General features: G+C 35.8%; 1 protein-coding gene across 1 annotated transcript in view; it reads left to right on the top strand.

Moving 5' to 3' along the window:
- The window catches only part of COL25A1 (collagen type XXV alpha 1 chain), a 425,657-nt gene that overhangs the window by 369,395 nt on the left and 40,431 nt on the right, over positions 1-15,831 (top strand). The window contains exon 18 of the mRNA XM_008689416.1: positions 2,550-2,594. Within this exon, the coding sequence (XP_008687638.1) occupies positions 2,550-2,594 (45 nt within the window). The remainder of the gene's footprint in view (positions 1-2,549; positions 2,595-15,831) is intronic.

Raw genomic sequence — 15,831 nt, 5'->3', positions numbered from 1 at the left:
AAAGTGTGTGATTGATACATGAGTTTGAGTGTGTATTTATGTTTGTAAACTGAATGTGTAGATTTATAAAAATAGGTATTGTGTTTCATCACATAGTTCTTTCTTTCTAACTTCTCCGTATCGTTTTAAAATATATTTTTTAGTTTTCAAGGAATAAAAATACTTTCTTCCCCATTTGAAGGGACCCTCCCTGTTGAAGTATATCTAAAAGTACAAGGCACTGGGGGCAAAAGCAGAGTCCCAAACTTGACAGCAATAAGGGTCTCCTTTAATGGAGGGTCAAGAGTCAAAGGGAAAGAAAAAAGAGAACCCAAAGCATAATGTGTAAAGTTTAATCTACTTGGACAAGTATTCTTTGAATGGAATAACAAACCAATTCCTAATTATGACCCAGATCTGACCTTGGGCCATGCATGCCCAAGAACTCAACCCAGAGAAGCTCCTGGGCCGAGAGATAGGAGACAAGCCTTCATGGTATAAATATAGGGAAGTTATGTAGGAAGAAAAGTCTTCCTAAGAATGTTGAGATGTTCTGCAAAGGGTAACAAATATTTTATCATCTTTCATTGCATTGACTACTACATTAAATAAACGTAAATTTGGAAAGGTCAAATTTACAAAAATCCAAGACTATGAAATATGTGTTCCTGAAATATTTTTCTTTAAAAAGTCCATTTAATAATGTAATATAAATACATACCTACATACACACACATGTGATATAGGGAACAGCTAAATGCTAAAGTCTCTGAGTATTCAATCTACATTATAAAATATCCCATAATGTCTCATACATAGTTCTCATTGTTAGAAAACATGGATGGGTGTCTGTGTATACATGTGTATATAAATACCTTTTTCAAAGTAGTCATACAATCCTTTTAATATGGTGGGAGGGCATTATATGGTGAGAACTCCTGCAGGGAAACAGTGTTATGACTGCTGTATTTTCACACATTTCGAATAGGATGCCCTGAGTTTTGAGGGCCTTTCCTAAAACAATACAAAAGTATAGATTTGTCACCAATAGGTTTACTTTATTGGTTGTATATTCTACTGCAATTTACTGTATATTCGAAGGCCTTGTACTTTTTTTTTAAGTAAAAAAGAATCTTCAGTAAAATATGGAAGCAGCCCTATTTACTGGATCTTCTTAAATTTATCAAATGAAGGGCAAAGGGGAAAGAAAAAAGAAAATCAAATATGTAGTGTTTCTTTGGAAAGTTCATCTACTTGGACAAGTATTCTTTGAATATAACCTCAAATTCTTAATGATCATTCTTTCTTCTCTGGCGTGACTTCATCTTAGTCTTACTGTTCACAGTACAAAATTTAAGTTATATAGTTTCAAACAGCATAGTTTTTCTCTTGCATTCCTGAAGCACCTGTGACCTAAACCATCAGGAAAGTCATTGTCCCCTCTATGTCTGACCCTACAGCTTAATAAACAGTATCTGGATTCTTCTTTTGATAATACCAGAGCAAATTCTGTCTCTTCATGATATGAAAGTACTACTATTAAAGAGAAAATACCTGATTGTTCTTAGTAGGTTTTCCTTGGAATGAGGATTGTTAAAGCATTTAGATTAAAAGAAATGTCTCCTTTTACCACTTATATCTAGTTTAATGCCTCACTGACTGACCATTATGAAACAGTGTGTGCCTTTTACCCTCAAATGTTGTTTCCACAAATAATAGTCACCTCAGTCCAACGTAGGATGGACTTTCACTTTCCCCAGCGATTCTTTTATGCTTCTTTAGTGGAATTCAGGAGATTTTCTAAGCAATGTAACCTCTTGTCACTATGCTTTGTACTTAAAATAATGTAGACAATTCTGTGAAAATGAGATTTAGCTTGACTCCAGTGTGCTCACACAAAATGTGCCACTTAATCTCAAACCTGTATTCAGGAACAGCTGCACGCTTGGTACCATTAGCCCTAAATTGCTAAGCAGGGTTACCCAGACTCAACAATTGTCAGAGATACAAGCTGGAGTTAAGTATAATCTTAACCATGCATTTATCTTCTCATCATTCAGGAATGGAAAAGAAATCTTACTATACTTTTAAGTGAGCAAGACTTTTAATGTATATTGTTTTGATGTGACCATCTGTTCACACAGCCAACTCTTGATTATCTGAGGTAAGAGAGCCTGGGAACAGGATGCATTATTCAAATGCATACATAATCCTCATTTCAGCAAAGAGCTTCAGCTTCGGAGAGAAATCATTTACCAGGGAATAATAAAACGTAGGAGTTCCTTTTCCTTTTCCTTCTCTTGCTTACCTTGTGGTCAAGATGCCAATGAGCAGTGAGATGGCAGGAAGAGAGAAAATCCTGAAAAATCTGCAAAATGGTCAACCAATTCCTGAATCAAGAGTTGACTGAACTGTATAATCTCACCAAAGTTCTTAAAACTAGACAGTATTTATGTATGTATATATATATATGCAGCAAGTATTCAGTTGGGAACATTTGCCGTGTTTTTCTCCAGATACTGTGACTGAGTGACTATTGTTCTATAATGCTATGTGATTTTCCTATGTAGGGTGAACCAGGGCTTCCTGGGCTTCCTGGACTTCCGGGGATAAAGGTAAATACTGCACTGACAGTCTCAGCTTCATAGAACTGTAATTGTGAAGCCACAGAAATCAAAGGAAAGTAGGGAAAAAATGAAAACTAAAAATACAATGCTATTATTTAAATACTCTCCAGCCATCTCAATCAGTTAAATTTTTTAAATCAAGGGGTGCCTGGGTGGCTCAGTCGGTTGGACATCTGACTCTTGATCTCAACTCAGGTCTTCATCTCAGGGTCGTGGGTTTGAGCCCTGCGTTGGCATTTTTAAATTGCAAACTAGGCACAGGTATTGCTGACATTTGCCACTGCTATCTGGGCTGTATATTCTGCTATTAGAACCTCCTATGCCCCTTGAGAAAATGTAAGTGCCACATAGGAATTCTTTAAAGTCTAGAATGTCTACTTCCACGTTTTAATTTTACTCGTAACATCCTATCAGATTCTGACTGGAATCAGAGTCTTCATATCCCCATAAATCGAACACTTAGGCAGCTGTTTTTGTAGTTCATTCGTTATAACAATCACTCTAAAATATCTTCTCCTTCCACTTCCTGTCAAGAACTCTCACTGCAAAGGACAAATCAGATGACTAAACTATTCTGTCCCATATACTATTTCCATAAACTTTGTGTGTATCTTTTGAAATAATTGCTTAAAGCTTAGCTTGAAAACATTGTTTTACATGTTTCCAAACCATCAGAAATGTTAAGAAGCATACATTTTTTTAAATGCTTAAAATTTTTCACAGGGCAACTGACAAGGCTTAAAGTTCTTCTGCCTTAGCAGTACTGACTCCTTTAAGATCTGCTTTTTAAAGCTTCAAAGTTTTAGTTTTTTTTAAATTCTAGAACCGTTTGACAGAGTAACATAATGCAAGTATATTTTTCCTTCATTGTTCTCATAGATTCTGAATCAATCTTTGGTGTGCATTAGACCATTCCAAAATTAATAATCCTAGTTTCAGTGTGAGGGTTATTTATACTGTTTGATGAAGTTTGTGTTTGAAGTATGGCAGATGAAATAATATGGCTTTAGAATAAACACGTTAAATTATTGAGTTCCCCAGACATCATATGGTATCATATATTTTATGACTGTACTTCGTATAAGTAACAGACATGAAAACTGGTTTTCAGGCTGGCAGTCAGAAATTTCCACTTTTTGTTTGATGTTTCCAGATTAGTATCATGGACATTCAGATATGTCCTTTTAATATATTTTGTCTTTGGCTTCCTCAGTATGTATGAGAACAGCTTACTAAAGTGTCAAAGTCTTTTCCTTATCAATTGATATTTAGCAAAATAACTTAATTAACTATGTGATTTCATATTGTAGAGTTAATTTATGGCAGTTCCTTAGTAATTCCCATGCATTTAAAAAAAATAGTTTTTTTTACAAGTGACTGGGAGATCCTAGATTTTTAAAAACAAATTTGAGAAAATTATACTCAACATGAGTTAAAAAAAAACAAACCTGGTCTCGCTATAAATACGGGGGGAGGCATTGGAAAGGAGGGACATTTGGGAAGGGCTGGGGCAGGGCTTCTTGCAGCACTTACTTGTAAGTTAGCAGGGCTGTGCTCCTGTGGCAGGAACCTCAGGGCTGCGCTGAAATGTGCTTTCTTCTCCTGAGGCACAGTCTGGGTGAGAAAGACTATGTAAGGGTGAAGGTGTTGGAGTTTTTCCCTCCAAAATGAACAAAACCCAATTTGAATTACTCTATTTGTTATCATTACCTCTTATTCCTTTTATGGCTTCCACCATGAAAAATACCCCATGGAATTTCCCTAGTCATATGTGAACTAGTTCAAATGTTTTGAACTTTTTCAAATTGGGAAGAGTTATTTGCCACCTCCTGCAGACACTTTTATTCCGAGGGTCCTAGGACGTTGCCAGAAGTATTTTGTCCAGATAATATAGCTGATATTTTCCTTTGTTTTTTAAACCTTGACTGTAACTGTTGTGACAAGAAGCTATCAAGTGACAAAATCTTTTTATCCTTCACTACAGATACTTTTCTATGCAATTATCAAGTACTGTTGGGGAATTACCCTGTATTTGATTTAAATCACAGATTCTGGTTTTGGTTTAATTAGCTTTGTCTTCTTGCTTTAGTTCAGGATGTGAGCAATATTCTTTCTTTATAACGTAGTAGGTGCTCAGAATACAGATGTCATTTTGTGAAGGAGACAATTTAAGAACACATAGTCGTTAGCAGGCTTTGGGTATTTATAAAGGTAGAGTTTCAAGTTTATAACCTTACGATATGGCTTCATTAACTTGAGATGTTCTTTATTCCTTTGATATACCTTGCTTCTACTTGGTTGCTAACCGCAGGGTAGTTAATCGTAATTTCATAGTTTGAATGAGTAACAATATTTAAAAGAGGAAACCACATGCATGGATTTAGAACGTGTGGTAGCAAGAACTTGTGTGAGAATTCATGCTTTGGAAATACTTCCTGTTGCTATTCATCCCCTTCTTATCTGCTGGTACTACAGAGAGCATGCAAATGCCATCCATTATTTCGAAGACATTGAGGAAACCAGCCATGACATACCAGGGAAGCTTTGATTCGCCACCTGTTGCTCCCAGGGAATGGTGGGGAACTTAATGAGCACCCAAATGCCTTCCACACAGCTCTCAGGAAATGAGCAAAGAGCCTAAATACAGACAGCAGACTCATCTATCTATCACCTCAGAGTCCTACTCAGGGAAAAGTGCTGATACCTTGGGCATACACAATAAAAGTCACCAAGAACAGGCATAACTTAATTTCAAACTACTCTTCAGTTTCCTGCACAAGTATTGGAAGGTTCTCTCACCATGTGGAAGACATTTGGAATTCCTATTTCATGCATTCATGGTTCATATAGTGTCAAGATGTTCAACTGGGAAAATTAAATTATGCACAATGTACCATGCAGACATTGATCTTCTGGAATAGGATTTGAGCTCAGAAAATGATTTTTATAAACAAACCTTCAAATATATTTTTCATGGGTAAAACTTACTGTAACAAGCTTTTCTGATATCACATAAAAGGGTAAGATCTGAAGTTCATATTTAAAATTTTTTTTCTCCACACTTATTTTGAAAAATGTAAATACATTACTTACCCCTTTTATGATTACATTACCCTAGTAATGAAGCAGTATAGAGCAGTAATCAAGAGACCTGACTTTAGAATCAGACCACCAGTGTGTAGGTCCTGGTTCTACCCCTCACCAGTTAATGAAGCTGTATCATGACATTGGGCAAGTTACAGTAATCTCCCTGTCCTCTGGTTTCCTAATAAAATGAGAATCATTATTGTATATAACTTAGAGAGTTGTGCATATTAAGTGAATTAATACATGTGCAGCTCCTAAAATATTGCCAAGCATATAGTAAGTCCTATATACATTTTAGCTATTACTCTTTCTTTCTCTTGGAGCAGCTCAGAATATTGGAAATATTGGTTTTGTACATGGTCAATATAGTCTTTCCTCATATGAGTCATTTTAACCTGGAGAATGTAAAGCCATTTACATTCTGTGGGTTAATAGAGGTAGATTCTGAAAACTCCTTTGCAGTGATGGATGAATGTTACCTTTAAGAGCAGTAAGGAACCTTAATTTCTCTTGTAACATCACACTACTCCCCTTTTCCTATAATCCAAATATATTCCAGGAACAAAGGATGAAGGAACACAACCTTCTGGGCATCAGACATAGTACTGTCAAAATTCTCCTTACACTGTTCACAAAAGAAACTGGACATGTAATGAGGAAAATTTTCTAGGCCCCAGTCATAGTGTTGCCTGGACCAAGACATTTTTTTACAAATATGGATTTTCAATGCTTGCTTTTCTCCTTTCAACAGAGACCACCAGTTTATCTCATCATGTTCAGAAAGTAAATTGGGAAAAATTTATATAACACAGTAAAATTAATAGAGTAGGGAAACATAATACAGTAGAAATTACATCAAATGAAAAAAATCATTTAGGTGGCAAAAAAATTTTAAGTATTTTCCCTCAAACTTGATAGTTTTCTTCTGGCTTCCACATTAGTGAAAATTGGACATTCAGATTAAGAATTTAAAGATTAGGAGGGTATGAGACAGTAACCAGTTCTTTATACCTCATTATATGAAATCATCCTTGACACCAAATCATATAAAGGCTAAGTTTTACAGGTGGCAGGAACATTTACTTTGGCATTCTTAGGGTTAATTACAGTTTTCAATAATCTAATAGAAATTTACCAACTAAATCCACGGGAGAGAACGTTCCTTCCTCAGAAACACCAAATCTCATTTTAAAAACAGGAGGGGAGAGTTTTTGGAAGTAACATAGGATGTGAAATGTATTCCTAAAAGGAAAAAAGAAAAGGAAGAAATACTGGTTAAAAGGATAAGGTTGTGTTATTGTTACTTAGAATTATTTCCTGCCTGCACAGAGCGTGTCTGAGCGGCTGAGTAGCTTAAGAATCCAATTAGGAAAGTCATACAACCAGAAATCAGAGATTTTTAGCAGCCACAATGAAACCTCCAATAAATATGCTGAATGTGTTTTCATGATGTAATCCTGTTAAGAATAAAAAAAAAAGAAAGGTATGTTTTCTGAGTTTTAAATAAACCTGCTGTTGCAGTTCATTTTCATCATATCACCAAGATGTCTTAATTTACACTCAAATTTCATCCTTAAGGGAAATAGCGTTTTGGGGACAGACTCTATTTTCTCATTCCTTTTTTTTTCCCCTCAATAATTTTACAAATCAATCATTACAAAAACTAGCTGCCTGGACGTTCTTATTACAGCAAATGTTCTTGCTGTAATCCTCAGAAGCAGGTATCATGCTGACTTGAATTCTAATTAGCCTTTACGCAAGGAGAATATTGTATGGCTAATGCATTCAGTGTCAAGACACATTAATCAAGATTATTGGTGATGCTTTAGCACCCAGGCAAACCAGCACATATTTTTCAAGCCCTATTGTACTATTTTTTGGGCAATGAAAATTAGTTCTGCTTGGGAGTACTAAATATCATGGAAAACATGACTTGGTTTAAGCTGGTATGTTAGAGGCTTTTTTAGACAGGTTAAAAAAATAATATCTTTTACTGCTTTAATTGATAATGACATAAAAATAAAACAAATGATTATAAATGAAAAACCAGAGATTTTTCTGTGGGCAAGAGCTAATCAGTTAGGACTTTCTGGCCACCATTCCATTTAACAGATGGTAAGTTCTGGAAGTTTATAGGGAAACACCCGGGGAGCCAGTTCTGTGTGAATGAAGCTGTCTCTTCCTTTCTGACCCTGACCAGTAATCCCATCTATGTATTTGTTGACTCTTCTCACGTATACGAAGGATTCTTTATGTACATTTGACAGAAGAGCATTCAGTGGACTGTCCCAATAGCCATTTAGAAGATAAAGGAAGGTGATCTCAAATACTTTCTTGCCATGTATTTAATGTGGGCTTGAAGGAAAATCAGTCTGAATTTTATTATGGAATTCTGAGACTTAATGAGACCTTTAATGGTTATTGTTAGATTTCAGAAAGGTCATGTTCTTAGGGAATTTTCTATCTTTCCTTTGCCTTGTTGTAACATAGAGGCCAGTTTTTGTTACCCTCTTTGTTGTTAAAGAAAGTAATTGTTTGCATTGTTTTGGGGTATTTTGTTTTGTTTTAGGGAGTTTCATTTTGGGGGGGAGTTGTCAGAATATACAGAATCTAAGCTAACTCGTTAGGCTATTTAAAGTTTTTAAAAGTAACAACAAATGAGTTAAGCAGAAGTGGCTTCAGTCAAAAATCTTACCTTCTTTGTATCTTTTTTAATCTTATAGAGTGAATAGATCCCACCTACCTACAGCTTAATTTTCTTATTTATGCACACATTGCCAATTTATGAAAGAATTCTGGGTGGATAGAAAGAAAGAGAGAGAGAAAAAAAGAGAGATCTAATACTAACACCCTCATCAGCGAGGAAACTTTTTGATGCAAAAACAGGGTAATTGTTTGAATACAGTACTCACTAGCTACTGTGACTTATTTTCACTGAGCTTCATACTACAAGATCAAAGTTGTGGCTGCTGAAATGGTTAGCTACAGTTGGAAAGGGCAATGTGAGACCATTAGGTCCTCCAAAGTTGGTCATGTGAAGATACATCTTTGATCTAAGCTACAGCTATTCTCTGTAGACTTGGGTCTGCATCTTTATGTGCCCTGGCTGCTTAAAACTTTCATTCAAATTAGCAACTTGTGTCAGATTTTCAGATGGGACTGCTTGCTGCTGTCGCTGCTGTTCCCAGCAATGTACTACTAGGCCTATACTGTGCTATATTCTGAATAAATAGCATTTCTTCTGCCCAACCCAAATCCCAGTCTAGTTGCCAAAACCACAGCTACTCTATTATTGATTTTTTTCTACCAGCTTAACACAGGGAAACATGTTACAGTTTTGGTATTGAGACTTAATTTTTGAACTCATTGGTGGTGAGCTAATTAATTAAAGAATAAACAAAGGACAAAACTCATGAAACAACTCAGGAAGAAATCAGATGCAACATCTAAGACAAGAGCAGAAAATTAAACCAAATTTTTCTTTATTTTGGAATTCAATGCTGCATTATTGCCATGTTACAATAGCACTAACAAAGCTGAGATTTCTATTTCTCTGACAACCGTTTAATCACTGGCTAGCATGTGGCTTGGGTAGCAGAATATTGTGCCAGCTCTTAATTGTGTTTCAGTAGTGAAAATTCTGGGTTGTGTTAAGGGGTTCTGATAAATAGTGCTGTCTATATTTTATCTCCAGGCTTTGGTTAAATCAGAGCTCTGTATTTCTTTTAAGAGTTAGATATTATCGTATGGTTTCTCTCATCTATGGAACATAAGAACTAGGAAGATCGGTAGGAGAAGAAAAGGATAAAGAAAGGGGGTGTAATCAGAAGGGGGAATGAAGCATGAGAGACTATGGACTCCGAGAAACAAACTGAGGGCTTCAGAGGGGAGAGGGGTGGGGGAATGGGGTAGGCTGGTGATGGGTAGTAAGGAGGGCATGTATTGCATGGTGCATTGGGTGTTATACACAACTAATGAATCATAGAACTTTACATCAAAAACCAGGGATGTACTGTATGATGACTAACATAATATAATAAAAAATATTAAAAATAAAAAAATAAAAATTAAAAAATTTAAAAAGGAGTTAGATATTAAATTGTTTTATTTTCCTGTGTCTGTCTCAGGCATAGATCTAGTTGGATGTTTCCAGGACCCATGAAAACACAATGACAAAAATAACAGATTAAACCTGGATTTAATAGTTAACGGTCATGGTAGAGGAACAGAAAATTTTAAGATGCTTGTTCTCTCCATTCTTCTTCTTTCTCTCTTGTCTTCTCCTTGCTCTGTCCCTACATTCTTCCATGATTTCTTCTCCTCCTTCTCTCTCTAATTTTTACTTCTCTCTTTCCCTGTATTTGGGCACTAACTTTACAAGCAATGACATTGTAAGATCTGTCAGTTGGTTGCCTTCACTCTTGATTTCCTTCCATGCAGGGTCAGCAGCACCAATAGCAAGGGGATCCCAATTGGCTTTGTAATCTTGTTCTCAATAGGAACAAAAGTAAAAACCTAAAATGCTATCTCACTAGAGATGGTGAGTGAGAAGAGAGATGAAGGAAAATGTAAATGTGTATATATATATATGTATATATATATGAAATGAGAGAAAATAAATATATATATGAAACTTGAGAGGAGAACAGATTAAAGTGGCTCTGAAGTAACGAATCTTCTCAACTCATTTTTATGCTGTTCATTGAGGCCCTGGTGTTAAGACAAACCAATGTTCAAAGCTCTGCCTTTCCCCTATTTTCCTTAGATATTTTTGTTGTCATTTATTTAAAAAAGCACTAGCACATCATAAACTGAAAAGATTAATATTGCTTCAGAAAATGTCATATTTTATTGTTTTCACTTCAATGGTGGAGCTATTTTACATGCTGTTTACCTGTGTAAATACATTTTCCCTGATTATGACAGGCATCATCTGCCCTTTTCAAAGGATCTCTGCCTCATGTTTGCATGTTATTCCTGAAATGGCTCATAGAAATTCTAACTTGGATTTTCTAATTCAATTAATTGTCTTATAAATTTTTTTTAAACTCTACATTTAGTTGCCCCTTCATTAAAAGTAGTGTAAGGGCTTAATTGCACTGTGGCTCCTACTTTCTCTATCGTCTCTCTCCCCTACCTTGTGTACTCAAACAAATGTGTGTGAATAATTTCCAATTTAGCAATCTTATTTCCCATTGATTAAATCAGATTAGTTGTATAAAAATAGCTCTGAGAATTATTATATAGTCCAAAAAAGAAAAAGTTACTTCTCCTGCTCATTGCCCTGAAAACTTATATAACCTCATTTTTGTATAGTCTGATTTTCTCCAGAGATTTTTTTTCCCAAAAGTGTTTTGTGCTTGGATCATATTTCAGCTGCTTTCCCCTACCTCCCCTAACCCAGTCTCCTTCCTCTATTCTGGTTAACTAGAAATGTGACTATAGTAGAAAAACCAATTGCTAATTTTTTTTGCCACAAAACCATAGGTTGTCATGGCTTTTCTCCTAAACATTTTAGGAGGTTAGAACTTTTAATCAGTCCTTGTCAAAGTGGCAAGATGTTTTTTTAAAGGATTACATTTACTTAGAGAAATTCAGTAGGTATGACCATTTTCTCTTTTTCCTTCCTTACAGGAAGAAAACTCATTCTTAGTACACCTGTCACCTCTCTACCTTATACACTTCTGCTTTTACAGTCCTAAAGTCTCTGACAGCTGGATATTGTCTCATGAAACGACAATATATTCACATGAGAAAATTTAGGGTTACTTCTTGGAAGAAAGTGGAAAGGTATTCAGTATAGCTCCATACAGGTTATAGAGAAAAAAGAAGTCACCTTGTGTATCCCCAAATAGTTGCAGAGATGTTGTTATACTAACAACAACAATAATAATGATAGCTAGCATTTTTGAGACTGTAAGATGAGGGCAACAATAATAACAAACAGTTATTGTTCATCTACTTTATTCTAGAGACAGCACTAAGTACTTTGCATACCACCCATTAACAACAGCAGAATCTTCCATTATTGGGCCCCTCAGGATTCCAATTTGCAAAGCCAGGCTTTAACTCAATTCTGTACCTTTGTACCAATAGTTATCAAAAATCTTGGTCTCAAAACTCCTTTACACACCTAAGAACTAGGATTGAAAGAATTTTTTTTTTAAGATTTTATTTATTTATTTGACAGAGAGGCAGCTAGCGAGAGAAGGAACACAAGCAGGGGGAGTGGGAGAGGAAGAAGCAGGCTCCCAGCAGAGGAGCCTGATGTGGGACTCGATCCCAGGACTCTGGGATCACGCCCTGGGCCGAAGGCAGACACTTAACGACTGAGCCACCCAGGCGCCCCAAGGATTGAAAGAATTTAATTCAGTTTCATTTATGTAGGTTTATATCTGTTGATGTTTTCCTATTAGAAATTAAAATTAAGGAATTTAAGAAACCCATTATTTGTTAATAAAATAACATTTTTTAATGAAATATTACTGAATTTTCCAAAACAAAACAAAAAATTACCAAGAACAGTGCATTGTTATACTTTTTTTTTTTTTTTTTGGCAAATCTCTTTAATGTCTGGCTTAGCAGAAGGTAGTTGGATTGTCATATCTGCTTATGCGTTCAATCTGCTGCAATTTGTTGTTTTAGTTGAAGTGTATGAAGAAAAACAGCCTCACACAGATATGTCATTGGACAAGGGAAGAGTATTTTAATAGACTTTTCATAAAATTGTGGATATTCTTCTTCAGTACTACCCCAAACTCTACAAATGGTAGTTTCTTAAAGGTTAAATGAAATGTGGAATCTGAAACCATATCAGTAAACTTTTCCTACTGTGTACACTAATACAGGTAAATGAAAAGGCACTTTGAGGACCTCTGGCATTAGCTTAGGAAGTTAAGAAACAACCCGACCAACTCAAGACTATGAGTAGACATATTTATGCATGATTTACTTCAACAATTTGTCTTTTAAGCCTGAGACAGAAAAGAGACCAATGATTATTTCCTCCCCATTCTGCAAAAATACAGAGAGGATTAAGATAGTGTCTCCATAGTGGTTGAGAGTTCTGGAATTAAGTAAACATAAAATTGTGATCTTAAAGTTAAGTATGCTATTTTCCCCTTGAATAAACTGAAATAAGAAATGAATACATCAATATGATAGATGTTTTCTTAGAGTGAAATAAGGTAAAACTAATCATACTCAAAGTCTTTAAAATTAGCCAATATTAGCAGTGCTAAAATCATTGTGACTATCAAATGCATTGTTAATTGTGTATCTTGAAATAAAAAATTTCTCCCTGAACATTCTATTTAAGGGAACTTACTATACTTTCCTCAGGAGAATTTAATGTATATTCTATTTTTTTAAGGGAAGAAAAATCACTTTTGTCTGACCACTGAGATCACAAAGCCTTATTTATTTATTTGTGAATTTTGAAACTGCATGCTTCATCTTTTTTATAAACTAAACACTAACCTGAATAAGAAATACATTTTTTTTTCAACATTTACTCTTTCTTCTTCTCTTTTACTAGTACGCTTTAACGGTGTTCTATTTGCTTTGCTAAATAGTGAGATCAGTTTATTTCTACTTGAAGATATTCAAGAGTCTTTTCTACCTATAAATTTTCAACCTATTAACTCACATTAGATTTTCATGACAGTAAGTCATTACTAATGATACACATTGACTTTATTATAACTTTTTTCTTGAGGGTGGACAGAGAATATTTATTTATGTATTTGTATATGAAATTTTATTGAGAGAAGTATCTTGTAAATAAATGTATTCCATGTGATTTTTTTGTTTAAAATAATAAGTTAAACTTTTTTAAGTAGAATGGTCATCATTGATTTCTCCGAATATTGTTGATTTTCATTTTAGACCATTAAGAGATCATCTAAAAATTATTTGTTCAGAGTTTCCTTTCCATTATGTGTAAGGGTATGGGAACAGGTAGACTAGAGTCACAAAAAATTCACAAACAATAAGCCTAAAGCATTACTTAGCCTCCACCTTTTTTTTTTAAACCAGTACAATGAGCATCAGAGCTAGAGATAAATATATTTGAGTTCTATACATTTTGTGGTAGTGATAGCCTTTTTTTCTTGTTAACTGTTATTATTTTTATTATCTTATTGTAGCCTTTTGTTCCCCACCCAGTACCCAAGGTTTTATACACCTATTTTTAAAACTCATATGTTTCAAAATATTTGATGACATTTAAGCACTTTCCATAAAACATCCTCTTTGTATCTTCCTGCTCAACTCTAAGTATCAAAAAACAAATGTTGAAATATCACTACATTAGAAAAAAATCAAATGTATTATATAACATAGCAACTGCTCCAGAAATAATCCAAATTGGGGGGAGGGGGGAAGCAGTAAGTACATTTTTGCTTTAAAACTTCTTTATGGATTTCAGGAAGTTAGACCCTTACATTTGAGCTCACATCGTTAAAAAGAAAATAAAACTTTATGGATATTGAAGAAAATATGAACCCTGGTCTCAGGTGTTTTCTGACATCAAACACATGGTATCTTTTCCAACACCAGTTCTCTAATTCTCTGATCCTCTGACACCAACTGGGTGTCCTACAATTCAATCCTATTGTGACAACAACTATTAAGGGTTAGCATCAGACTCCACAGGTTTTAAGGGCTCAGTCCCACGAAGTTGCCCTCACTCTCACCCTCTATATAAAGGATGGTCTAGAAGCCCAGTCACAAGTACTGTGTCCCCTGGTTATCTACACTTCTGACTTGGCCACAAATTTGAGGGTACCAACAACCAACCCACCCTTAACCCCACTCAAGTTTGATAATTGGCTACAATAACTCACAAAACTCAGGAAAATGCCATGCTATTACAGTTTGTTATAGAAGATGAAAATGAAGAGTTAGGTAGGGTGAGATCAAAAGAGTCTCAAGCACAGGAGCCTCCGTCCCCGTGGAATTGAGATGTACCATCCTGCCAGCACATTGACGTGTTCACCAACTTGAGGCTCTCAAATCCCTACCATGTAAAGATCTTTATAGAAGTTCCATTACGTAAGCATGATTGATTAAATTATTGGCCACTGTTGATTGAACTCAATCGCCAACCCTTCTGCCCTCTCTGGAGATGGTGAGGGGAGGAAGACGGAAACTTCCAACTTTAGCACAGCCCCCATCCTGAAGCTATCTAAGAACCCACCAAGTCACCTCATTAGCATAAATTCAGGTATGTTTGAAAGGGGTTTGTTATAAATAACAAAAGATACTCCAATTACTCTTTATCACTCAGGAAATTCCAGGGGAGCTCTGTGCAAGGAACCAGGAACAAGACTAAATATATATTTTACTATATCACAACCTGGTTTCCTGCAGGTAGTGGGGAAGAGGTTGTGGAGGTACAGCAAGGAGAGATATTTTTCCTTTCACGCTGGACATTCCTGAATCTCTTCCCTAGCCACACCTGTATATCAGTTATCTATTGCTGCCTACCATATTACCCCCAAAACTAACAACAAACAACTACCTCACAGATTTGGAAGAAAAGGAATTGGAGCACAACTCAGATGGGTGCCTCTGGCTCAGTGTCTCCCACGAGGATGCAGTCAAAACTGGCAGCCGGGACTGTGGTTTCATCTGAAGACTCTACTACACCCGGGTGGACCGTCTACTCCCAAGCTCACACACATGGTTGTTGGCAGACTTTGGTCCTCACCCTGTGGGCCTCCCCATAGGGCTGCTCAGAGTGTGGCAGCTTGCCGTGGCAGCTTGCTTTCCCCAAAGCAAGTGATCCAAGTGAGAAAGAACAAGAAGGGTCTCCCAAGACGGAAGCCACAGTCTTTTTATAACTTAGTCTCTGAAGTGATATCCCATTACATCAGCCAATATATTCTGTTCATTAGAAATGAGTCAGTAAGTCCAATCTGCACTTTAGCAGAGGGGACTACGCAAGCGCATGAATACCCAGGAGGTGGGATCATTGAGGCCTATCTTAAAGGCCACCTACCACATCCACCCTAACATAAAGACACCTGTCTGGTTTTTACTGTTACTTTCTCAAGTTTCTCTAAACATTTGCTCAGAGTATTTTCACTGACCAAAACAAATTCCGATTAATTTTATACTCAGTAGCTGGGTCTCA

The sequence above is a fragment of the Ursus maritimus genome, unplaced genomic scaffold (genome assembly GCF_017311325.1).
Source record: "Ursus maritimus isolate PB19 unplaced genomic scaffold, ASM1731132v1 scaffold_11, whole genome shotgun sequence".
NCBI lineage: Eukaryota > Metazoa > Chordata > Mammalia > Carnivora > Ursidae > Ursus > Ursus maritimus.
The sequence above is the reverse complement of the archived record's forward strand: the minus strand, read 5'-3'. Positions and strand labels throughout refer to the sequence as shown.